At 36.9% G+C, this 25,603-nt stretch overlaps 1 protein-coding gene across 4 annotated transcripts in view; it reads right to left on the reverse strand.

Moving 5' to 3' along the window:
- Positions 1 to 25,603, reverse strand: part of LOC106081035 (myc box-dependent-interacting protein 1) — a 218,220-nt gene that overhangs the window by 20,814 nt on the left and 171,803 nt on the right. For all 4 annotated transcript variants that reach the window (XM_013242717.2, XM_013242716.2, XM_013242718.2 and 1 more), the window contains exons 3-7: positions 10,013 to 10,148; positions 9,748 to 9,938; positions 6,576 to 6,851; positions 1,980 to 2,061; positions 1,809 to 1,916 (exon numbers count right to left, since the gene is read on the reverse strand). In XM_013242717.2, coding sequence (XP_013098171.2) covers positions 1,809 to 1,916; positions 1,980 to 2,061; positions 6,576 to 6,851; positions 9,748 to 9,938; positions 10,013 to 10,148 — 793 coding nt within the window. The remainder of the gene's footprint in view (positions 1 to 1,808; positions 1,917 to 1,979; positions 2,062 to 6,575; positions 6,852 to 9,747; positions 9,939 to 10,012; positions 10,149 to 25,603) is intronic.

Consider the following 25,603-nt stretch of genomic DNA (forward strand, 5'->3'; position numbering starts at 1 on the left):
TTACCAAAATCAGTGTTCGGTTCGAAATGTGTTCATTCACCGTAACGTTGCGTCCAACAGCATCTTTGAAAAAATACGGTCCAATGATTCCACCAGCGTACAAACCACACCAAACAGTGCATTTTTCGGGATGCATGGGCAGTTCTTGAACGGCTTCTGGTTGCTCTTCACTCCAAATGCGGCAATTTTGCTTATTTACGTAGCCATTCAACCAGAAATGAGCCTCATCGCTGAACGGTGAATGAACACATTTCGAACCGAACACTGATTTTGGTAATAAAATTCAATGATTTGCAAGCGTTGCTCGTTAGTAAGTCTATTCATGATGAAATGTCAAAGCATACTGAGCATCTTTCTCTTTGACACCATGTCTGAAATCCCACGTGATCTGTCAAATACTAATGCATGAAAATCCTAACCTCAAAAAAATCACCCTTTAGCTCCCATGTAAACTGATCTCCAGATTTGACATCTAAAGCCCCTGGAAGCCTCAATTTTTATCCAATGGGGCTGAAATTTTCTACGTAGTGTTCTGTTACGACTTCCAACAATCAGGAGATCGGTTTAGATGGAAGCTATGTGTCATCATGGGGAAGCCACCGTGAAGCAGACATTATCATGTCCGCCTATGGGTTCATGTCCGAACGCCTGGGTTCAAATCCCGGCTTGAACATCAGAAAATTTTTCAGCGTTGGTAAGGAGTAAAAGGAGATAACTTACTAATGTTGGCAATATCTGTGAGGTATCTTGCCATGTTAAAATTTCTTTACCAAGTGGCGTTGATATGCGGCATGTCGTTCGGACTCGGCATACAAAAAAGGAGGCCCCTTATCATTGAGCATAAACTTTAATCCGACTACACTCATTGATATGAGAGAAGTATCCAGTGTTCCTTAATGGAATGGTAATGGAAATTTCAATAGTAGTATGTCAACATGGACAGATTTAGTCCATTTGCAATCATCAACGGGCTATGTATTTTGATAAGAAAATTGATTGACTAAAATTTCAAAACAGATTGCTACCTAGATTGGAATGTATTTTAGAGTTTAGTTTAATGCCCTTAATAGTTACGTAAAAAGAATTTGTGTAAATATTTTTAAATTGCCAAAACTAATATTGAGATAGGTTTAAAAAATTACAAAAAAAAAATATAAATTTAAGATTTTGGAATTTCTATTGAAGGACATTCAAAAAAAAAAATAAATAAAAAATTTTACAAAAATTATACAAAAGGCTCAAATAATAAAGCTCAAATATTGATTACTATTTATTTATTTTTTTGACTAACTAATAATATATTCATATTCAATATTTGATATGTTAACTGCATATATATATAATAGATAAATAAATTGTTATAGTTGAGATAAAATTCATTGTTATAGTTGAGCAAAATAAATATTGTTTTTATATTCGGTTGGATTCTGGAGTTACGTTGTATTTTTATTTTACAGTTTTTGGGCAATTTAAAAATAAATGATTGTAATGGGAAAGGTAGGAGAAATGAAATAAAGCGAAAAAAAAGAAAACAAAATCAAATTTTTTTTTTTAAGGTTAAAAGAAAGAAAATTCAAAGCTGTTTTGAAATCAAACTTGACTCGAAAAGAAAATTATATGTGAGTTATGTTAGAATTGGAAAAGTTCAATTTTATGTTAAATAATCAAACCACAAACTCAAAACAAAACAAAGTTAATTTGGTGTAAGGCAACTAAATTTGGACAAAAAAGGTTTTGGTTTTTTTTTAATAAACAAAAAAAAAAAAAAAATAATAAAAACAGAAAAGAAAATTGTAACCAGTACTTACGATTGGTAGAACCATTGGTATTTTGATATTGAATGTTGTTGCTGAGATTGGCATCATTCATTTGTTTGACTGGGGATTGTACAGGACTGGAAGCTTTGATGGCATTCGCTAAAATTGAAATCAAAAATTTAGTTAAAAGGCTTTATATGTACAGTGGTAAATGGCACATACATGTTACTTTTCTCAGAGTATTTGAGCCGCGTTGTGATTCTGTAGCCAATTTGTCAACAATAGCTTCAAGTTCGGAGTAGATCTGAAAATATCAATGAATAAGTATTGAAAATGAAAAAAAGGTTAGATAAGGTTAGGTTGAAAAAGGGGGTGCGGATTCTAATCCGCCAAATGACAATATGGATATACATCCAGGATGGATATAAGTTCGGGCCGGGCCGAATCTTGAGTACCCACCAACATGGTTTCCGCTTAAAATTTACCCTTATTAACTGAGTTTGTATATAAATTATTTTGGTCTTAAGAAGACATATCGGGTTATCGGTACTAAGGGGGCCCTATATCACCATATTGACCGATTCGGATATTACTTGGCACTGATGTTGTAAGTTATAAAATAGAGCTTGGACCAAAACTTCAGCCAAATCGGGTGAAAATTGAGGCTTCTAAAGGCTCAAGGAGTCAAATCCGGGGATCAGTTTATATGGTGGCTATATCCGTTTATAGACCTATTCGGATCATACTTGGCATGGATGTTAAAAGGCATAACACAAGCCATTGTTCCGAATTTCAGTCAATTCGGATGAAAATTGAGGCTTCTAAGGACTCAAGAAGTCAATACTGGGGATCGGTTAATATGGGGGCTATATCTGTTTATAAACCGATTTGGATCATACTTGGCATAGATGTTGGAAGGCATGACATAAGTCTTTGTTTAAAATTTCAGCCAAATCGGATTAAAATTTAAACTTCTAAAGGCTCAAGAAGACAAATCCGGGGATCGGTTTATATGGGGGCTATATCTGTTTAAAGACCGATTCGGATCATACTTGGCATGGATGTTGAAAGGCATAACACAAGTCATTGTTCCAAATTTCAGCCAAATCGGAAGAAAATTGGCCCTCTAAGAGTTCAAGAAGTCAAATCCGGTGATCGGTTTATATGGGGGCTATATCTGTTTAAAGACCGATTCGGATCATACTTGGCATGGATGTTGGAAGTCATAACTAATGTCTTTGTTCCAAATTTCAGTCAAATCGGATGGAAATTGGGGCTTCTAAGGGGTGAAGAAGTCAAATCCGGTGATCGGTTTATATGGGGGCTATATCTGTTTATAGACCGAATCGGATCATACTTGGCATGGATGTTGGAAGGCATAAATCAAGCCTTTGGTTCAAATTTTAGCGAAATCGGAAGAAAATAGAGGCTTCTAGGGGTTCAAGAAGTCAAATCGGGGGATAGGTTTATATGGGGGCTATATCTGTTAATAGACCGATTTGGATCATACTTGGCATGGGTGTTGAAAGTCGTAATACCAGCCTTTGTTCCAAATTTCAGCTAAATCTGATGAAGATTGTGTTTTCTAAGGGCTCAAGAAGTCAAATCCGGGGATCGGTTTATATGGTGACTATATCTGTTTATAGACCAAATAGGATCATACTTGACATGGATGCTGGAAGGCATAACACAAGTCCTTGTTCCAAATTTCAGCCAAATCGGATGAAAATGGAGGCTTCTAAGGGCTCAAGAAGTCAAATCCGGGGATCGGTTTATAAGGGGGCTATATGTGTTTATTGACCAATTGGGATCATAAATGGTATGGATGTTGAAAGTCATAACTTAAGTCTTTGTTCCAAATTTCAGTGAAATCGGAAGAAAATTGAGACTTCTAGGGGCTCTAGAAGTCAAATCGGGGGATCGGTTTATATGGTGGCTATATCCTAATCTAAACCGATATGGCCTATTTGCAATCTGCAATGACCTACACCAAGAAGAAGTATCCATGCAAAATTTCAAGCGGCTAGCTTTACGCGTTCGACCACTATCGTGATTTTGATTTTGACAGACGGACTCAGAATGTCGAGACGATCCAGAATATATATACTTTATGGGGCCGCAGATCAATATTTCGAGGTGTTACAAACGTAATGACTGGATTAGTACGACCCCATCCTTTGGATGGTGTATATAAAAAGACATTAAGTTCGGCCAAACTTTGCATACCCACCACCTCGAATATATCCATTAACCACATCTTTTTTTTTCACGTAACCAACACGCTAGGGATGTCCCCTATATATGCAGCGCATTGGGTTGGAGGGGGAAAGAGGGAGTAGTGTAGTGTAGTAGTGAACGTCAATGTCGGTGGGAAAGACATTAGCCGGAAATCGATTCCACATACGAATGGTTCGGGCGACAAATGAATATTCTCGGTAATGCATGGTTCGGTCGACTGGCCAATCAATTACAAACGTGTGTGAGTTCCTGGCAAGTTTTGTATTCCTGGTGAACATCTTAACTTCAGGGATAAGAAAACGAATATCCCTGGAACACGCGCAATGAAAATAACGATAGAACAATACAATAGAGCAATAAGCAATAGAGTTGGATACTCTACTGTGCCCAATTTGGAGCTACTGCCCATATACGAGAGTTATATTCCATCATCGGCCTGATGTAGGTAGTAAAGATATTAAGAAGATCAGAAGAGGTGAAATATTTCTTGCACCGCTTAAGAAAGCCCAAACATTTGAATGATTCTTTCGACACTTCGAATACGTGTTTTGACCAACGGACATCACTTTGTATCTTCATGTCTAGAACTTCAAGAGCATCTGACTGCTCAATATCGATAACGACGATTGTAGTGGGTCGGTGAATCGCTTGTCAGGCAAGAAACATTATTCTACCTTACTCGGAGCGACAAACAACAAATCCTTGGAGCGTCTCATCTATAATGCGCCTCCTGTCCACAATTTCTTGAGGACTGGGCCCATGGTCGAATGAAAATGAATGACACAGACTACTGTCATCGGCAAATGAGTAGACCGGATTCGAAGTCTGACCCAATAGATGGTCAATGCAAGTAAGAAAAAGGGAAGGGGAAAGGACAGAGCCTTGTGGCACACCTGCAGTCAATGTATACTCATCGGATGAGAACCCATCTACAACAACGCGTATAGTGCGATCTCTGAGAAAGCTCGATATAAATCGAACGAAGTTATTATTGTGCAAATGCATCATTTATAAACCCATAGCAGCTACATCTTAATATAGTCCGATCTTCATAGTCCGTATAACACCACTTTTGTCATCGGTTAAAAAATGGATCTTTTATGGGCCTAAGAACTTAAATCGGGAGATTGGTATTTATATATAGCAGCTGCATCCAAATATAGACCGATCTGAACTATATAGGACAAGAATGTCGATGAGCTTAAAAGGGCTCACTGTGCCGATTTTTAGTGGAATCAGACAATAAATGCACCTTTCATAGGTCCAAGGCCTCAAATCGGGAGATCGGACTATATCACAGCCATATCTAAATATAAACCGATCTGGGCCATATTGAGCACCAATGTCGAATAGCCAAAAACATAGTCCACTGTATAAAATTTCAGCGAAATGGAGTAGTAAAACGTGCTTTTATGATTTCAAGAACTTAAATCGGGAGATCGGTATAAATATAGCCCGATCTTGACCATACTCGGTACGAATGTTAAAAGACTTAACACAATTCATTGTGCTAAATTTTAGCGAAATTTTTTGATCAAATTCACCTTTTATGGGCCAAAAACCTAAAATCAGAAGATCGGTATGTATAGCAGCTATATCTAAATCTGGTCTGATCTGGTACTTATTCAACAGCGATGTCGAAGGGCCTAACACAACTCGCTATACCAAATTTCAGCGAAATCGGACAATAAATGCGTTTATTATGGGCCCAAGACCTAAAATCGAGAGATCGGACTATATGGCAGTTATATCCAAATCTGAACCGATCTGGGCCAAATTGAAAAAAAAAACATGTAGAAGGGCCTAGCACAACTCGCTTTCCCAAATTTCAGTGAAATCGGACAATAAATTATCCTATTAGTGGCCCAAGTCCTAAAATCGAGAGATCGGACTATGTGGCAGCTATATCCAAATCTGGACCGATCTAAGCCAAATTGAACAAGAATGTCGAGGGCCCTAACACAACTTACTGTTCTACGATTCAGCAAAATCAGATAATAAATGTGGCTTTAATGGACCTAATACCTAAAATCGGTTGATCAGTCTATATAGGGGCTATATCAAGATATAGTCTGATATAGTCCATCTTCGAACTTATGCTGCCTATGAACAAAAAAAGAATCGGTGTAAAGTTTCTGTTCAATGTGTCTATTTTAAAAGACTGCAGCGTGATTTCAACAGAGATACGGACGGACGGACATGGTTAAATCCTTTTAGATTTTTATGACGATGAAGAATATATACAGTTTATAGCGTCGAAAAAGGTGCTACTAACAAAATCCCTTATTGTTTTCCATACCACGCGCCTCTGTCGGTTCATGCCTGGTATTGTGTCCCCACCACATGCCCTATACATACAATCACTTGCCGCAACTATTCTGCTTAAGTGAGCTCCTTATCCTATTTGTCCCGTTATGATAGCGAAATCTATACGGATCTCTTTCTAACTTCTTACAGTAATAATCTCGTCTTCTCACGATCCGGATCTCGCCATAGGATTTTCGTCGTTCGACCGTTCCTCACCGACGCCCTTAACTCGAATGTGTACTGGTGGGAAATTCAACCTCTTCATTTACTTACTTTAGCCGTTTCATTGTGGAAAACTTGTTCTGTGGCAAATAGAGTTTGCAAATTGGTAACCAAAAACAATATTCTCGACTCATACAATGCTGGAAGTTCATCATGCAATTCCGTATTCAAAAGTTCATATGTGCGACGGGCTTCCTCGAGTTGTTCACGTCCTTTGTTCAGTTTAACATCATCTTTGCGTTTATTGGAATTGGCTTGTAGACTTTGGTAAGAATGGCGTTGCCCATCATAATCGATGAGTTTTCTGTTGCGCTTTTCGACTTTTTTCTGAAAAAGAGAAAACAAAAAGGAAATAGTAAAAAAAAATCCAAAAAACACAAAGAAATTTTCCTAATATTTTTAATAAAAATGTAGTTTTTATAAAAATTTTAATGGAAAAGGAAATTTTTATAAAATTTTTAATAAAAATGAAATTTTCAAATTTTTTTTTGAAAATTAAATTTTGAACAATTTTGCCAAAGACAGGCAATTTTGACAAAGTTTTCCATAGAAATGAAATTTTGACAAAATTTCCTATAGAAATGAAATTTTGACAAAATTTCCTATAGAAATGAAACTTTGACAAAATTTCCTATAGAAATGAAATTTTGACAAAATTTCCTATAGAAATGTAATTTTGACAAAATTTCCTATAGAAATGTAATTTTGACAAAATTTCCTATAGAAATGAAACTTTGACAAAATTTCATTTCTATAGGAAATTTTGTCAATTTCCTATAAAAATGAAATTTTGACAAAATTTCCTATAGAAATGAAACTTTGACAAAATTTCCTATAAAAATGAAATTTTGACAAAATTTCCTATAAAGATGAAATTTTGACAAAATTTGCTATAAAAATGAAATTTTGACAAAATTTCCTATAAAAATTAAATTTTGACAAAATTTCCTATAAAAATGAAATTTTGACAAAATTTCCTATAAAAATTAAATTTTGACAAAATTTTCTATAGAAATGAAATTTTGATAAAATTTCCTATAGAAATGAAATTTTGACAAAATTTCCTATAGAAATGAAATTTTGACAAAATTTCCTATAAAAATGAAATTTTGACGAAATTTCCTATAGAAATGAAATTTTGACAAAATTTTCTATAGAAATGAAACTTTGACAAAATTTCCTATAGAAATTAAATTTTGACAAAATTTCCTATAAAAATGAAATTTTGACAAAACTTCCTATAAAAATGAAATTTTGACAAAATTTCCTATAGAAATGAAACTGACAAAATTTCCTATAAAAATGAAATTTTGACAAAATTTCCTATAGAAATGAAACTTTGACAAAATTTCCTATATAATGAAATTTTGACAAAATTTCCTATAAAAATGAAATTTTGACAAAATTTCCTATAAAAATGAAATTTTGACAAAATTTCCTATAAAAATGAAATTTCCTATAAAAATTAAATTTTGACAAAATTTTCTATAGAAATGAAATTTTGATAAAATTTCCTATAGAAATGAAATTTTGACAAAATTTCCTATAGAAATGAAATGTTGATAAAATTTCCTATAGAAATGAAATTTTGACAAAATTTCCTACACAAATGAAATTTTGACAAAATTTCCCATGGAAATTTAATTTTGACAAAATTTCTTATAGGGATTAAATTCTGGCAAAATTTCCTGTAGAAATGAAATTTTGACAAAATTTCCTATAGAAATGAAATTTTGACAAAATTTCCCATGAAAATCAAATTTTGACAAAATTTCGCATAGATATTAAATTTTGACAAAATTTCCTATAGAAATGAAACTGACAAAATTTCCTATAAAAATGAAATTTTGACAAAATTTCGTATAGAAATGAAATTTTGACAAAATTTCCTATAAAAATGAAATTTTGACAACATTTCCTATAGAAATGAAACTTTGACAAAATTTCCTATAGAAATGAAATGTTGACAAAATTTCCTATAAAAATGGAATTTTGACAAAAATTCCTATAGAAATGAAATTTTGACAAAATTTCCTATAGAAATGAAATTTTGACAAAAATTTCCCACATAAATGAAATTTTGACAAAATTTTCCATAGAAATTTAATTTTTACAAAATTTCCTATAGGGATTAAATTTCCTATAGATATGAAATTCTGACAAAATTTCCTATAGAAATGAAATTTTGACAAAATTACCTATGGAAATGAAATTTTGACAAAAATTACCTATGGAAATGAAATTTTGACAAAGTTTCCTATAGAAATGAAGTTTTGACAAAATTTTCTATAGAAATGAAATTTTCATAAAATTACCTATAGAAATGAAATTTTGATAAAATTACCTATAGAAATGAAATTTTGACAAAATTTCCCATATAAAGGGTGATTTTTTTGAGGTTAGGATTTTCATGCATTAGTATTTGACAGATCACGTGGGATTTCAGACATGGTGTCAAAGAGAAAGATGCTCAGTATGCTTTGACATTTCATCATGAATAGACTTACTAACGAGCAACGCTTGCAAATCATTGAATTTTATTACCAAAATCAGTGTTCGGTTCGAAATGTGTTCAAATTTTGACAAATTTTGTTCAGCGATGAGGCTCATTTCTGGTTGAATGGCTACGTAAATAAGCAAAATTGCCGCATTTGGAGTGAAGAGCAACCAGAAGCCGTTCAAGAACTGCCCATGCATCCCGAAAAATGCACTGTTTGGTGTGGTTTGTACGCTGGTGGAATCATTGGACCGTATTTTTTCAAAGATGCTGTTGGACGCAACGTTACGGTGAATGAACACATTTCGAACCGAACACTGATTTTGGTAATAAAATTCAATGATTTGCAAGCGTTGCTCGTTAGTAAGTCTATTCATGATGAAATGTCAAAGCATACTGAGCATCTTTCTCTTTGACACCATGTCTGAAATCCCACGTGATCTGTCAAATACTAATGCATGAAAATCCTAACCTCAAAAAAATCACCCTTTATAAGAAATTTTGACAAAATTTCCCATAGAATTTAATTTTGAAAAAATTTCCTATAGGGATTAAATTCTGACAAAATTTCCCATAGAAATTAAATTTTGACAAAAATTCCTATAGGGATGAAATTTTGACAAAATTTCCTATTGGGATAAAATTTCCCATAGATATGAATTTGGATGAAATGTTCCTTAAGATATGTTTCCTTTTTTAAAAAAATTGGTAGAAAATTCTCCCTACCTTCATTTCGGGGAATTGTCCTGTATAAGTATTCAAGGGTATCAATACTTGATCGGCCAGTTTGTGAGCGAAATCTTGCCATAATGATTCGGATGATTGGACTTGTGCATTCAAAGCGTCATAGCCGCTCCATTGGGGTTCATAAATTTCAAAAATAGCATCCATCAATGATTTGGATGCAATTTGTGCAGCTGCAAATATACAAAAAGGCAATGGAACAAATCCAATGTGGGATAGAATTGAAAATGAAAACAAAATTATTTACCTCTTATACATCTAATGTAGTTATTGAATTCTTTTTGTAATCTATTGGCATTTTGTTGTTGGCGATTGAAATTGTTCAAATGATCATCGAAAATCTCATCTGCAGTCCGATCGACTTTACCCAAATTTTGTAAAATCTGAAAATATATGAAAAGAAGAAGAATGTTTTAGTTGCAGGCAACACAGTGAAACAGATGTGGAGGCATTTAATACAAATGTTAGAAATTGGCCCATGAACATTCCATTAAGGAACAGGGGTAAACTTCTCATATATCAATGGGTGATGTCCGATTCAAGTTTTAAGCTCAATGATAGGGGTCCTCCTTTTAATAACCGTGTCGGATCGGTGTGCGGCAGTGCAAAACTTCTCTGGGGGGAATTTTTTGCATGGTAAAGAACCTCACAAAAGTCGCCAGCATTAGTAGAGGATAATCACAGCTGAAAAGTTTATTGTGATGTTCTCGCCAGTATTCGAAACCAGGCGTTCAGCGATCATGCTAACCTCTGCGCTGCGGTGGCCTCCAAAATTGTTAAAAAGACTTAAAATATTAAATCGGAGGATCGGTTAATGTGGAGATGTATTTACTAAGGGAGCAAACAGGGTATTTCATGGGGAATATGCTTAAAACGCTGTCGTGATTTAGATTTACGGATGGGCAGACAAACGTTATGGTACATATTACGGCCAAACTGTTTAAGTTTAATGAAATTGTCATCAATCGAAAGATATTTTTCCAGAGATGTGAAGAATATATATGAAAATAAATTTTCCGAAAAGAAAAGCCATGCAAATGAGGAATTAATTTCTATAAAAGAAGAAGCATAACATCTAATTGTTGTTGGTTTTTTTCCAAGGCATTCGTTATGGGTGTGAATGCAAAGCAATAGGTGGGAGTATTAGTGGTGAGAGTAAGAGAAACAAATGGTGCGAGAGAAATAGCTTCACTATTAAGGTGAGGGTGTTGTGGGGGTGTGATGTGCGTGGCCCTAGGTCAGCCAAGTTCTTAAGGCTCAGCTTGGGCGTGTGAGGCATTTGCATTTTTGTTGTTATTGTTTGTATATGTTTTGCAAGGCTGCACAACCAAACAAAAAATTTTATAACTACAGGTCCTTTGTAGTAGGGTGGCTTTATAAAGGCTATGTTGTGGTACATATTACGGCCAAACTGAATGAAGTTTAATGAAATTGTCATCAATCGAAAAAAATTTTTCCAGAGATGTGAAGAATATATATGAAAATTAATTTTCCGAAAAGAAAAGCCATGCAAATGAGGAGTTAATTTTCACTAAAAGAAGAAGTATAAATACTGCCAATTGTTGTTGGTTTTTTTCGAAGCAAATAGTCACTATGGACCAAAATCACATTAGTATTAAGTTTTATCTCGATAGACAGACAGATACATGGAAATGGCTATGTTTACAATTTTACGTTAGTTTGGAATATACATGCCTATTAGGGTGGATCAATTTGTATGAACCACAAAAACTACACTAAGCGGTTGTCATAATAGAAAGAATAATTATCGTTTGGGCACCCACGGCTATCTTAGACTTTCAAATTGGCGAAATATACTATGCAGCAGGATTAACAAAGTAGTCATGAGAGATGATCGTAAGGTCAGAAGGCGGGTGGCAAAGAGAACGCCGCACAGTGGGATTGAATCCGAAAAAAAAACTAGAAAGCAGGACTATGCAGCAGGATTAACAAAGTAGGCATGAGAAATGATCGGAAGGACAGAAGGCGAGTGGCCAAGAGAACGCCGCACTGTGGGATTGAATCCAAAAAAACTAGTTAAAAACTACCATTTCGCAATGGGCACAGAAAAGTTTTTGGAATTTTTTGTACGGACGTTTCTGAGGAGGCACCTAAACTTGGTCACCTCGGCATTATAAAAAATTGTTTAGGCTGCCAAATTTGTATATGCGGTCTTTTTTGCAGGTCTACAATATTTCTCTTGACGATATACGACTTTTCATTTTTGTTTTTGAATTTTGGCAGAGACAGGCTTTATATTGTACTTTGCGATTTACCAAGGTATTTATGGTTCGATTTTAATGCATGATTTGATCTAAGTTTAAAACAGTGTCCAAATTAAACGCTACGCAGTTTAGAAGTAAACAAATTAAAACAAGCTAAGTTCGGCCGGGCCGATTCTTATATACCCTTCACCATAGATCGCATTTGTCAAGTTAGGTTTTAGAATGAATTTTTCAAATATGTATGAGCTATATAAAGTTAATGACCGATATGGACCATACTTGTCATATCGTACATGACATGCAAAAATGCAAATTTTGTCCTAAGGAAAAAGGGGGGAACTTCTCACATATCAATGAATACTGTCCGATTCAAGTTTAAGCTCGATGATAAGGGGCCTCCGAGTCTGAACGGCGTGCCGCAGTGCGACACATCTTTGGGAGACAAATTTTACAAGACATAGTATCTCACAAATGTTGCCAGCATTAGGAGGGGAAAACCAACACCGACAATTTTTTCTGGTGGTCTCGCCAGGATTCGAACCCAGGCGTTCAGCATCATAGGCGGACGTGCTAACCTCTGTGCTACGGTGGCCTCTACACACAAAAAAACACTTCATGCAAAATTTCAGCTAAATCGGATAAGAAATGCGCACTCTAGTGTCTCAAGAAATCCAGATCCAAAATCGGTTTATATGGCAGCTATATCAAAACATGGAGCGATATGGCCCATTTACAATCCCAAGCGACCTACACTGATAAGAAGCATTGGTGCAATATTTCAAGCGCCTAGCTTTATTCCTTCGAAAGTTAGGAATATATAAACTTTATGGGGTCGTAGACGAATATTTGAAGGTGTTACAAACGGGTTGACGAAATTATTGTAGCATTCCTCCTATCCTTTCGCGGAGGGTATAAAAATGCATAAAAAACAATCATCAAACAAGTCAAAAGGCGTTAAGCCGAACTTTGGATACCCACCACCTCGGGTATATATGTAAACCATCTTTCGTCATAATCCGCTGAAAAATGCATAACTTATGCCCCCATAGGCCACCGTAGCGCAAAGGTTAGCATGTCCGCCTATGACGCTGAACGCCCGGGTTCGAATCCTGGCGAGACCAACAGAAAAAAAATTTCAACGGTGGTTTTCCCGTCCTAATGCTGGCAACATTTGTGAGATACTATGCCATGTAAAACTTCTCCAAAGAGGTGTCGCACTGCGGCATGCCGTTTGGACTCGGCTATAAAAAGGAGGCCCCTTATCATTGAGGTTAAACTTGAATCGGACTGCACTCATTGATATGTGAGAAGTTTGCCCCTGTTCCTTAGTGGAATGTTCATGGGCAAAATTTGCAATTTGGTCTTTTTTGCAGGTCTACAATATTTCTCCTGGTTTTGACGATATACGACTTTTCATTTTTGTTTTTGAATTTTGGCAGAGACAGGCTTCATATTTTGCGATTTACGAAGGTATTTATGGTTCGATTTTAATGCATGATTTCGTCTAACTTTAAAAATACTTTGCGCAAACAGTATCCAAATCTCACCACGCTATGCAGTTTAGAAGTAAACAAACTGCAAAGCGCAGAGGTTAGCAAGTCCGCCTATGACGCTGAACGCCTGGGTTCGAATCCTGGCGAGACCATCGGAAAAAATTTCAGCGGTGGTTTTCCCCTCCTTATGCTGGCAACATTTGTGAGATACTATGCCATTTAAAACTTCTCTCCAAAGAGGTGTCGCACTGCGGCACGCCGTTCGGATTCGGCTATAAAAATGAGGCCCCTTATCATAGAGCTTAAACTTGAATCGGATTGCACTCATTGATATGTAAGAAGCTTGTCCCTGTTCCTTAGTGGAATGTTCATGGGCAAAACTTGTCCATGTGTCGCACTGCGACATGCCGTTCGCATTCGGCTATAAAAATGAGGCCCCTTATCATTGAGCTTGAAATTGAATCGGATTGCACTCATTGATATGTAAGAAGCTTGTCCCTGTTCCTTAGTGGAATGTTCATGGCCAAAATTTGCAATTTTTACAGCTTTATAAAGGGTGATTTTTTTGAGGTTAGGATTTTCATACATTAGTATTTGACAGATCACGTGGGATTTCAGACATGGTGTCAAAGAGAAAGATGCTCAGTATGCTTTGACATTTCATCATGAATAGACTTACTAACGAGCAACGCTTGCAAATCATTGAATTTTATTACCAAAATCAGTGTTCGGTTCGAAATGTGTTCAAATTTTGACAAATTTTGTTCAGCGATGAGGCTCATTTCTGGTTGAATGGCTACGTAAATAAGCAAAATTGCCGCATTTGGAGTGAAGAGCAACCAGAAGCCGTTCAAGAACTGCCCATGCATCCCGAAAAATGCACTGTTTGGTGTGGTTTGTACGCTGGTGGAATCATTGGACCGTATTTTTTCAAAGATGCTGTTGGACGCAACGTTACGGTGAATGAACACATTTCGAACCGAACACTGATTTTGGTAATAAAATTCAATGACTTGCAAGCGTTGCTCGTTAGTAAGTCTATTCATGATGAAATGTCAAAGCATACTGAGCATCTTTCTCTTTGACACCATGTCTGAAATCCCACGTGATCTGTCAAATACTAATGCATGAAAATCCTAACCTCAAAAAAATCACCCTTTAGAAATATGGTCCGATTTGGACCAAATTCGACACGGATATTGAGTGGTCTATTAAGTACAAGTCATTGTTCAATTTTGTAGAACCAAATATTGGTCTTTTTGGTAGCTATATCCAAATATAGACCAATCTGAACCATATGTGACACGGATGTCGAAAAGCCTAACATAAGTCACTGTGTCAGATTTCAGCGAAATCGGACTATAAATGTGCCTTTTATGGGGCCAAGACCTTAAATCGAGAGATCAGTTTATATGGCAGCTATATCAAAATCTGAACCGATCTGGGCCAAATTGAAGAAGGCTGACGAAGGGCCTAACACAACTCACTGTCCCATGAGTCGGCGAAATCGGACAATAAATGTGCCTTTTATGGGCCCAAAACCTGAAATCGACAGAACGGTCTATATGGCAGCTATATCCAAATCTGGACTAATCTGGACCAAATTGCAGAATGTTGGCAAAGAGCCTAACGCAATAAATGCGACTTTTATGGGCCCAAAACCTTATATCGATTATATTGGGTTCCCCAAAAAGTAATTGCGGATTTTTTAAAAAGAAAGTAAATGCATTTTTTAATGGAACTTAGAATAAACTTTAATCAAATATACTTTTTTTACACTTTTTTTCTAAAGCAAGCTAAAAGTAACAGCTGATAACTGACAGAAGAACGAATGCAATTACAGAGTCACAAGCTGTGAAAAAATTTGTCAACGCCGACTATATGAAAAATCCGCAATTACTTTTTGGGCAACCCAATAAATAAATAGCGAAGCCTGCCTGGTTGGGCTAGTTTTTATTAAATCTCATTAGCGAAAAGTTGCAATATGAAGCTTCCCAAACTTGCCTCTATATAACCCACCCAAATAAATAATAAAAATTTTCTAAAACTTTCATAAATGGCAACCAAAACAAAACTTGGGAATTTTTATAGTCCTCATAAATATTTGTTTGCCATTTTTTCCCATCAACAACAACAACAACAACAACATCATCATCATCATCATCTTTTGGCGAATACATTGCATTTGCTCTATGGATTTTGAAGATTGGACACATGGAGAAAGAGGCCTTTATTGTTGATCCTACCCACTGTCATCTGACTTGTGTGCGTGAGTTTCGCATGGAACAGGGGGCTAGAGAAACGGTTGTGGAAGCGTACAAAGTGTTTCTATATTTTGCGCTAAATTTAAAAGCAAATAGAAAAACTGCTAAATAAATAAATAAATAAACACACATAGCCAGGCGACGACTTGGTTGGGTGCGCGTTGTTCTGGTTCGAGAACTGAGCACTGAACAAAACTGATCTGCTTGCATATATTATATCATAGATACAAATATTTCTTCAAATGATATTTGGGAAAAGACTAACAAAAAAATACACACAAACAAAAAGTGGCTATTACTAGAGCTTTGTTTTCATTCACGGCGCCGAGGTAAGAGTTGTGGGGGTGAAGGTATGTCTAAAGTTAAGAAGCATGCTAAAAGCTGAAGGCATTGCATAGTTCTTATGAATGCGAACATATGTGCAAATATTTTGATATATGAAGAAAAAAAAAGTTTATTTTGTTATGAATAAGTTTTTAATTTTGGGCCATAGCTTGTGTAGCGCTAGTCAACATAATTTGTGGAAAATTTATTTAATATTTATACTCTTCAACATAGGATTGGGGGGTATTTAAGCTTTGTCATTCCGTTGGCAACACCATAGAGTAAAACTATTTTTAAAAGTTTTACTCTGTGGCGTTGCCAACGGAATGACGAAATTAAAATACCTCCCAATCCTTAATTTTAATTTCGTCATTCCGTTGGCAACACCATGGAGTATAACTATTTTTAAAAGTTTTACTCTGTGGCGTTGCCAACGAAATGACGAAATTATTCCCCCCAATCCTATGTTGAAGGGCATAAATATTATAAGGATGATTATAAAGGGTGATTTTTTATTAGTTAAGACTTTTCAGTGCGGCGGCACTGGTTGATAATTGTGTCCAAACGTCATCTGTGAAAGTGAAAAGTGTTCAGTATACTCTTCCATTTCATCATCATTTAAATGCCCTTGTAAAGCGATGAGCGTAAACAAGCTAAACTGTCGCATATGCCCATATGCCTATAGGAGTTACCAATGCATAACGGAACCAGTAAGGAAGGGCAAAAGTCGGGCGGTGCTATATAATACCATACACCTACCCTATAAGTACAATGTGGGAGCTTTATCCAATTCTAAACGATTTTTGATGGACCTCGGCGAGCAAAAATATGTTCAAACCGTAATAACTGCGTTAAAAAATGACAACATTATTGCAAATTACCCAAAATCTCACGAACATATATATGGGAGCTATAACTAATATTGAACCGATTTCCATGAAATTCGCCAGTAATGTCGAGAGTCATTAGAAAATCCTTCCTGCCAAATTTCAAGAGAATTGGATGACAAATGACCATTTTATCGCATTATTACTGCAAATCGGACGAACATATATATGGGAGCTGTATCCAAATCTGAACCGATTTTTTCCAATTTCAATAGGCGTCGTCTCTAGGCCAAAAAACACGGCCATAACAAATTTGAAGACGATCGGATGAAAATTGCGACCTGTAGTTTGTACACAAATTAACATGGACAGACGGACAGACAGACAGACGGACATAGCTAATCGAACCAGAAAGTGATACTGAGTCCGATCGGTATACTTATCAATGGGTCTATCTCTCTTCCTTTTTGGGTGTTACAAACTAATTCACTAAGTTATAATACCCTGTACCACAGTAATGGTGTAGGGTATAAAAACTATAGTTTGGTGTGGTTTATGGGTTGGTGGCCTCAGCGGTCTACTTTTCTTCAAAGACGACCATGGAAAAAAGTTAAGCAGGTTATTTTCGAACATGGACTAAATCGGACTAAATTTGTATATAAAACGATATTCCATAAAAACCGTTATTACGGTTAGGGTCTTGGGCCCATATAAGGGGCACGATTTGTCCGAAATTCGCCACAGTGAGCTGTGTTAGGTCCCTCGACATCTGCGCCGAGTATAAGGCTACAGCTGTCATAGAGAACGATGTGCCGATTTATGTGAATGGGCCAAAAGCGCATTTTTTATCCGATTTTGGGTTGTTTCTGGGGTGGCGGCCAGGTCATTTTTCTTCAAAGAAGACCATGGAAGAAACGCTAAAAACTTTTTGTTCGAAGATGGGCTAAATCTGACTATATCTTGATTTAGGCCCCATATGAAACGAACCCAAAAAAAAGGCGCTTTAATTACCCGATTTGTCTGAAATTTGTCAGAGTGAGCTGAGTTAGGTCCCTCAGCATCCGTGCCGAGAATGGTCTAGAGCGGACAATATTTGAATATTGCTGTCAATTAGATCGATTTTCCGATTTAAGGTCCATGGACCAAAATAATGTTTGAAATTTGATACAGTGTGTGGTATTTGGATCCTAGACATCTATCACGTATATGGTGTAGCTCGGACGATAATTTGGCGAGCTGCCACAATTCCCTGATTTTGCTTAAATTTGCACAGTCCATTGTGTTAGACTTTTCGACATCTGTGGGGTCTAGATTGGATTTCATTTAGATGTAACTGCCATGTAGACCAATTATTTGAATAAAATTTTGGGTTCACGAATGGTGAATTTTTCACAGAATTTTAACGAAATTTGGTTAATTTTTGAATGTTCCAGGTGGTTGTTGTTGTTGTAGCCACATTTTTATGTAGAGGCGGCGATCCTCGTTCCGCTTCAAAGGACCGATCGCTGCGGGAACAGGTTGGCCATTGGTTATTTACAGGCGTGTAAATGGGCCAAATCGGTCTATATTTGGGTATAGCTGCCATACGAACCGATATCGGTTTTTGACTTCAGCCTCTAGAGGGCGCAATTGTTATACGATGTGGCTGAAGTTTTGCGTAAAGTGTTTTGTTTTGGTTTCCAATAACTCTGCCAAGGATAGTCCAAATCGGTTCATAACCTGATGTAGCTGCTATATAAACCGATATCGGTTATTGACTTCTTGAGCCTCTAGAGGGCGCAATTCTTATACGATGTGGCTGAAATTTTGCGTTAAGTGTTTTGTTTTTCTTTCCAATAACTCTGTCAAGTATAGTCCAAATCGGTTCATAACCTATAACATATAGCTGACATATCAACCGTTATCGGATCTTTACGTCTTGTGCCTCTAGAGGGCGCAATTCTTACCCGATTTGGCTGAAGTGTTTTGGTTTAACCATCAACAACTTTGCTAAGTATGGTTAAAATCGGTTCATAACCTGATAAAGCTGCCACATAAACCGGTATCGGTTCTTGACTTTTTGAGCCTCTAGAGGGCGCAATTGTTATACGATGTGGCTGAAGTTTTGCTTGAATTGTTTTAGTTTGCTTTCCAATAACTCTGCCAAGTAGTGTCCAAATCGGTTCATAACCCGATATAGCTGGCATATCAACCAATATCGGATCTTGACTTCTTGGGCCTCTAGAGGGCGCCATTCTTATCCGATTTGGCTGAAGAGTTTTGGTTTGACCATCAACAACTTTGCTAAGTATGGTTAAAATCGGTTCATAACCTGATATAGCTGTCACATAAACCGATATGGGATCTTGACTTCTTGTGCCTCTAGAGGGCGCCATTCTTATCCGATTTGGCTGAAATTTTGCGTGAAGTGTTTTTGGTTTGACCATCAACTACTTTGCTCAGTATGGTTCAAACGACACCCAAAATGTCAGCCACAACGGTTAAAAATTTAGCTATGCATATACTCAAGAAGTCAAATTGGGAGATTGGTTTATATGGAAGTTGCATATATCAAAATATGAACAGATTTTGCCCATTAAGTGCTTTTAAGACACCGACGGACGGATAAATTTGAATCAATCTATCAACTATGAATGTCAAGGGTCCTTTCAAGGACTGTGATGAATACTTGGATAAGCTTTATTCCGTTTGGTGGGAGGCCATCGTGGCACAGAGTTTAGCATGTCCCCTTATGAAGCTAAACGCCTGAGTTTGAATCCTGGCAAGAATCACACAAAAATTTCCTTAATAGAGTCTTAAAGGGCAAAATTTGCAATTTGCATAAATGAAATGATGAACTCGGCTCTAATTGCGTTTTGTCTGAAAATTCTAATGAACTGAAAACTGTGTTCTCTAGATGCTCAAAAGTCAAATAAGAAGATCAGTTGATGTGTGGTTATTATATCATAAAAGGTGAATAGGTTTAACCTCCTCCTCGAATTTCATTCATTTAAAATCTTAAACATATTTTCTTCTTAAATTTTATGTCTATAGAATTATTTGCCTGCTTGTTGGCTGCCAGAGCAATAAAAAGCTTTTCAATCCAACTTTCAAGTAGAACATACAGAAAAAAAAGAACATTACACTTCACCCTTGATGTAAACCATAGAGTTGTTGATTGTTTCTTCTCCATGATCAAAGATAAGATTAGCTATTAAAAAAAAATATGCGTAAACAAAAAAGATAATTCGCAATTTTGTAGCAACTATGAAACCAGAGACGATGCGCTGCGATGCGATGTGTTGGTGATTAGCATATTTGCTTAAATTGAAAAGATAAATGACGGTGGCAAAGTAAACATTCAACAGCAGAACATTGTCATTATTATAGTCTTCCCAAAAGCAACCAACCTGGCAAAATCTCCAATCATTTCACTCACTGAGTTCTTGATGCAGAAAAGGAAGAAACGTTGCTAGGTATTAAATTTAAAAAAAAAATCACGTGCTTAAAGTGATTTACCTAAAAAGTATGTTCTACACAAAAATCAATACAGAATTTTCAAAGCTTTCAAAATAGAGAAGGAAGTCAAAGAGCAGTGCTTACCTCCTCAAAGAAATCTGCAAACAAATATTTGCAATCTATAAAAACACAAAAATACTTTTGACCTGAATGTTATGAGAAATATATAACCACTTGGGTAGAGACAGAGAGAGAGAGAAGAAATTACAACAGAATGTTGCTGCAATACTCAATGAGATGCTTAAAACTATTACAAGGTTATAATGTAGTCATTTTATGGACATCCAGCTTGTACCTTTTTTTGTACTCTAACGACCAACGATATGCAATAACGAAAAAACCACACTTCAACCGTACACCTCTCCCTACCCGCAAGCTTTTCATGGTATTAAGTACCTTATTTTGCCTAAGCCGTTAAGTGGTGTTGCCACACGTATTCAAAAAATTCTTGAAAATGAGAAAACTGAAATTGGGGTAGGAGCAAATAAAACTTGCACACAAGTTAACCACCCACCACAGCGATGTCATTTCTCCCACTCTGTATTTGGCCGATGGTGAGTTTCAGTTTCACACTGGCTGGAATGGTGAGTTTCAGTTTCGCACTGGCTGGAATGGTGAGTTTCAGTTTCACACTGGCTTACTAGAATTGTAGAGCGACTGCTGGCCGATGGTTGAACTGAGCAGCCAAACAAAGGGTGAGGAGAGTTCAGTTACGGCAGCCGACCAAGAAACATTCTCATAGAGAACGATCGGACGACGAAACTGGGCTCGCTTTTATTTGGTAGGCCAGTTTCGTCGCCCGATCGTTCTCTATGAGAATGTTTCTAGGTCGGCTGCCGTAACTGAACTCTCCTCACCCATTGTTTGGCTGCTCAGTTCAACCATCGGCCAGCAGTCGCTCTACAATTCTACTAAGCCAGTGTGAAACTGAAACTCACCATCGGCCAAAACTCACCGTTGCCCAAAAAGTAATTGCGGATTTTTTAAAAGAAAGTAAATGCATTTTTAATAAAACTTAGAATGAACTTTAATCAAATATACTTTTTTTACACTTTTTTTCTAAAGCAAGCTAAAAGTAAAAGCTGATAACTGACAAAAGAAAGAATGCAATTATAGAGTCACAAGCTGTGAAAAAATTTGTCAACGCCGACTATATGAAAAATCCGCAATTACTTTTTGGGTAACCCAATACAAAGCCAGTGTGAAACCGAAACTCACCATTTGCTCTGCTCTCATACTTTGTAACGCAGAACATGGGCAGAAAAAATATCAGCATTGTGCTCTTCTCTCAAATACCATTTATTTAGACCCCATATTGCCATTGGTTTAAGGGGAGTTTATGGAATGAGGCGTCGCCCCAAACACTTGGCCCCAAGATTTGTTCTCTTTGGGGGTTTATTGGGGAAGGGACGGTGCCCCAAAATACATGGTCCCACATTTGGATATCAGATTCATATTCTACTCCCAAAAACCTTTATTTGAGCCCTATATTGAGATGGTCAGTAAATAATTGATGTTAGTGGGTTGTTTTGGGGAGAGGGTAAACCCCCAGAAAATTAGTCCCAAAAGTGGGTATCAATTTCGTGATCCACTCTCCAATACCTCTCATTTGAGCCCCACATTGTGATGGTCGTTAGATATGTCCGATTTAGGAGTGTTTTGGGGAGTGGGATGGTCACTCAAACACTAAACCCAGATATAGCTGCCACATAAACCGATATCAGATCTGGAAGGATTCTTGAGCCTCAAGCGGGCGCAATTCTTATCCGATTTGGCTGAAATTTTGCTTGAAGTGTTTTTGGTTTGACCATCAACCACTTTGCTCAGTATGGTTTAAATCGGTGTACGACACCCAAAATGTCAGCCATATCGGTTAAAATGTCCGATTTTAGGAGTGGTTTTGAGGACTGGGGTGGTCCCTCAAACACTTAGCCCAGAAAATATATCAGCACCGTGCTCTACTCTCATATATCATTTATTTGAATCCCATATTGCCATTGGCCTCAAAATTGGATATCAAATTCGTTTTTATACCCTCCACCATAGGATGGGGGTATACTAATTTCGTCATTCTGTTTATAACACCTCGAAATATGCGTCTGAGACGCCAGATATTCTTGATCGTCATGTCATTTTAAGTCGATCTAGCCATGTCCGTCCGTCTGTCTGTCGAAAGCACGCTAACTTTCGAAGGAGTTCAAGCAAGTCGCTTGAACTTTTGCACAAATACTAATTATTAGTGTAGATCGGTTGGAATTGTAAATGGGCCACATCGGTCCATGTTTTGATATAGCTGCCATATAAACCGATCTGGGGTCTTGACTTCTTGAACCTCTAGAGGGCGCAATTCTCATCCGATTTGACTGAAATTTTGGACGTAATGTTTTGGTATCACTTACAACAACTGTGCTAAGTATGTTTCACATCGGTCCATAACCTTATATAGCTGTCATATAAACCGATTTGGGGTCTTGACTTCTTGAGCCTCTAGAGGGCGCAATTCATATCCGATTTGGCTGACATTTTGCACGTGGTGTTTTGGTATCACTTTCAACAACTGCGCTAAGTATGTTTCAAATCGGTACATAACCTGATATAGCTACCATATAAACCGATCTGGGATCTTGACTTCTTGGGCCTCTAGAGGGCGCAATTCTTGAGCCAATAGAGCATGCAATTCACATCCGATTTGGCTGACATTTTGCATAAGGTGTTTTGTTATGACTTCCAATAACTGTGATAAGTATGGCGGTAAATCGGTACATAACCTGATATAGCTGCCATATAAACCGATCTGGGATCTTGACTTCTTGAGCCTCTAGAGGGCGCAATTCTCATCCGATTTAACTGAAATTTGGTAAAAGGGTTTCTCTCGTGATCTTCAACATACGTGCCTAAAATGGTCTGAATCGATCAATAGCTTGATACAGCTCCCATATAAACCTATCTCCGGATTAGACATTTTGAGCTACTAGAGGACTCAATTCTTATCCGATTTGGCTGAAACTTTTTACATATCGTTTTGGTATGACTTCCGATAATTGTGCCAAGAATGGTCTAAATCACTTCATATCCTGATATAGCTGCCATATAAACTGATTTTCCGATTAGAATTCTTGAGCCTCTAGAGGGCGCAATTGTTATCCAATTTGGTTGAAATTTGGCATGAGGTGCTTTATTATGATTTTCAACTACTGTGCCAAGTATGTTCCGAATTTGTCTATAATCTGATATAGCCGCCATATAAATCGATCTCTCGATTTGACTTTTTTGGTCTAAATCAAATTTGGTCTAAATTAGTCCATATCCTGTTATAGCTGCCATATAAACCGATCTCCTGACTTCTTGGGTCCTAGACGGCGCAATTCTTTTCCAACTTTGCATATGTCGTTTTGCTGATCTCGTCATTTGACTTTCTGAGCTTCTTGAGGTGGCAATTATTCCTGAAAATTTTGAGGTGATATTTTTCTATGACTTTTACGGCATGACATGGTCCATATCGGTCAATAACTTGATATAGTTCATATATATTTGAAAAATAATTCAAAGAACTTGACAAATGCGTTCGATGGTGGAGGGTATGTACGTTGTAGCACTCTTTTACTTTTTATATATAAGGAGATTTGAATGAAATTGCTTTATTTTAGAAATTTCAAACTGGCAACGCTGCACAAAAGTCTCTGCTATCTTTCTCTTATTGGTGTGTGTAGTTGAGTTACAAAATCATTATCCTTTTTTTTAAATGTTGTACAAAAGGGAAAACTAGAACATTACCATGAGCAAATGTAAGTACATCAAGTCTACAATGGCTGATACACACACCCACACACACACACATTTAAGACATTTACACATAGATGCTTTGGCTCTATGGGTGTGTGTATGGTGTATTGTGAGAGGCTTATAAAAATTCATGTGAGAACCGTTCTACACGGAATATCAGATGGCAATGCCCTACAATGAAATTTGAAATGAACATTTCATCGCTCCCCTACTCTAGCACTGCTGCATACACTTACAACTCTTGCAATAAACATGAGGGGGTAAACAGAAAGGTCTAGTCTATCAGGATTATTGCCTGGGTCACAGCAGTGCTGCCAAATAAAAACACATTAGAAATTTACTATGGGTATTTAAACTTTGACACTTTGGCTTACTAACACAGACACAAACACTTGCACACACCGTAAAAAGGTTCACAAGTATTAGGCAAATGGAGGAAAAAATAAAATTATTACAAAATAAATATGTACGCCTTAAACTTTTGTAGGTGTATTTGGGTCACATTACAGCATCAACACTTCGCCATCAATGCCTACACCCACTCAGAGCTGTAACACCGCCTATAAAGCACCCATAAATGATACTTAAAGCCTAAGCATCAAAACAAACAAAATAACCCAAATATTTAGCTCGTTTTTATGGGGTTTCTGAAAATTTCATCGAAATTAGATTTTCTTACAAAAAATTCATGGAAATTGGATATCCATTGAAAATGGTTTAACAATTTTTCGAAAGTTCCCTTGAAATTTGGGTTGGGTTACGTTAACAAGATGCAAACTGAAAAGGCTGACAGATGTTGGGATCGACTGCCCATAGGCTCCAAATGGGAATCCAAGCATATTTTATATGCTTTACAGGAGTTTATTTGGCTTGGAGGCCACCGTAGCGCAGAGGTTAGCATGTCCTCCTTCGAATCCTGGCGACAATTTGCGAAGTACTATGCCATGCATAGAAGCTATGTAAAAACTTCTAACCAAAGGGTTGTTGTACTGCGCACGCCATTTAGACTCGGCTATAAGCAGGAAGTCCCTTGTCATTGAACTTTAAACTTGAATCGGAGAACACTCATTGATATATGAGAAGTTTGCACCTGGTCCCTAACGAAATATTCATGGGCAAATTAGTCTTTGTATTTTAAGCAGCTTTATTAGACCAATACTAACTTTCGCCTCGGTAGTTTAGGGGGACTGTACAAGAAGTTTAACGTAAGGACAGGGCGATGAGAATTACGCCCCCTAGGGCACACTATTCTAGATATTCAGCCTATAGACATACAGACACTGCGGCTATGAGACTTAAGGCCATGGGAGAATGGATAGAGGATAGGTGCAGCTCACACCATTGCGCTGTAATCGAGGCGATAGGAAGCCTGGTAGGAATGGATGGGGTTTCCGATAGTATACTTAAGATGACACTTGAGGTCG

Source organism: Stomoxys calcitrans, chromosome 5, assembly GCF_963082655.1.
Source record: "Stomoxys calcitrans chromosome 5, idStoCalc2.1, whole genome shotgun sequence".
NCBI classification, from domain to species: Eukaryota; Metazoa; Arthropoda; class Insecta; order Diptera; family Muscidae; genus Stomoxys; species Stomoxys calcitrans.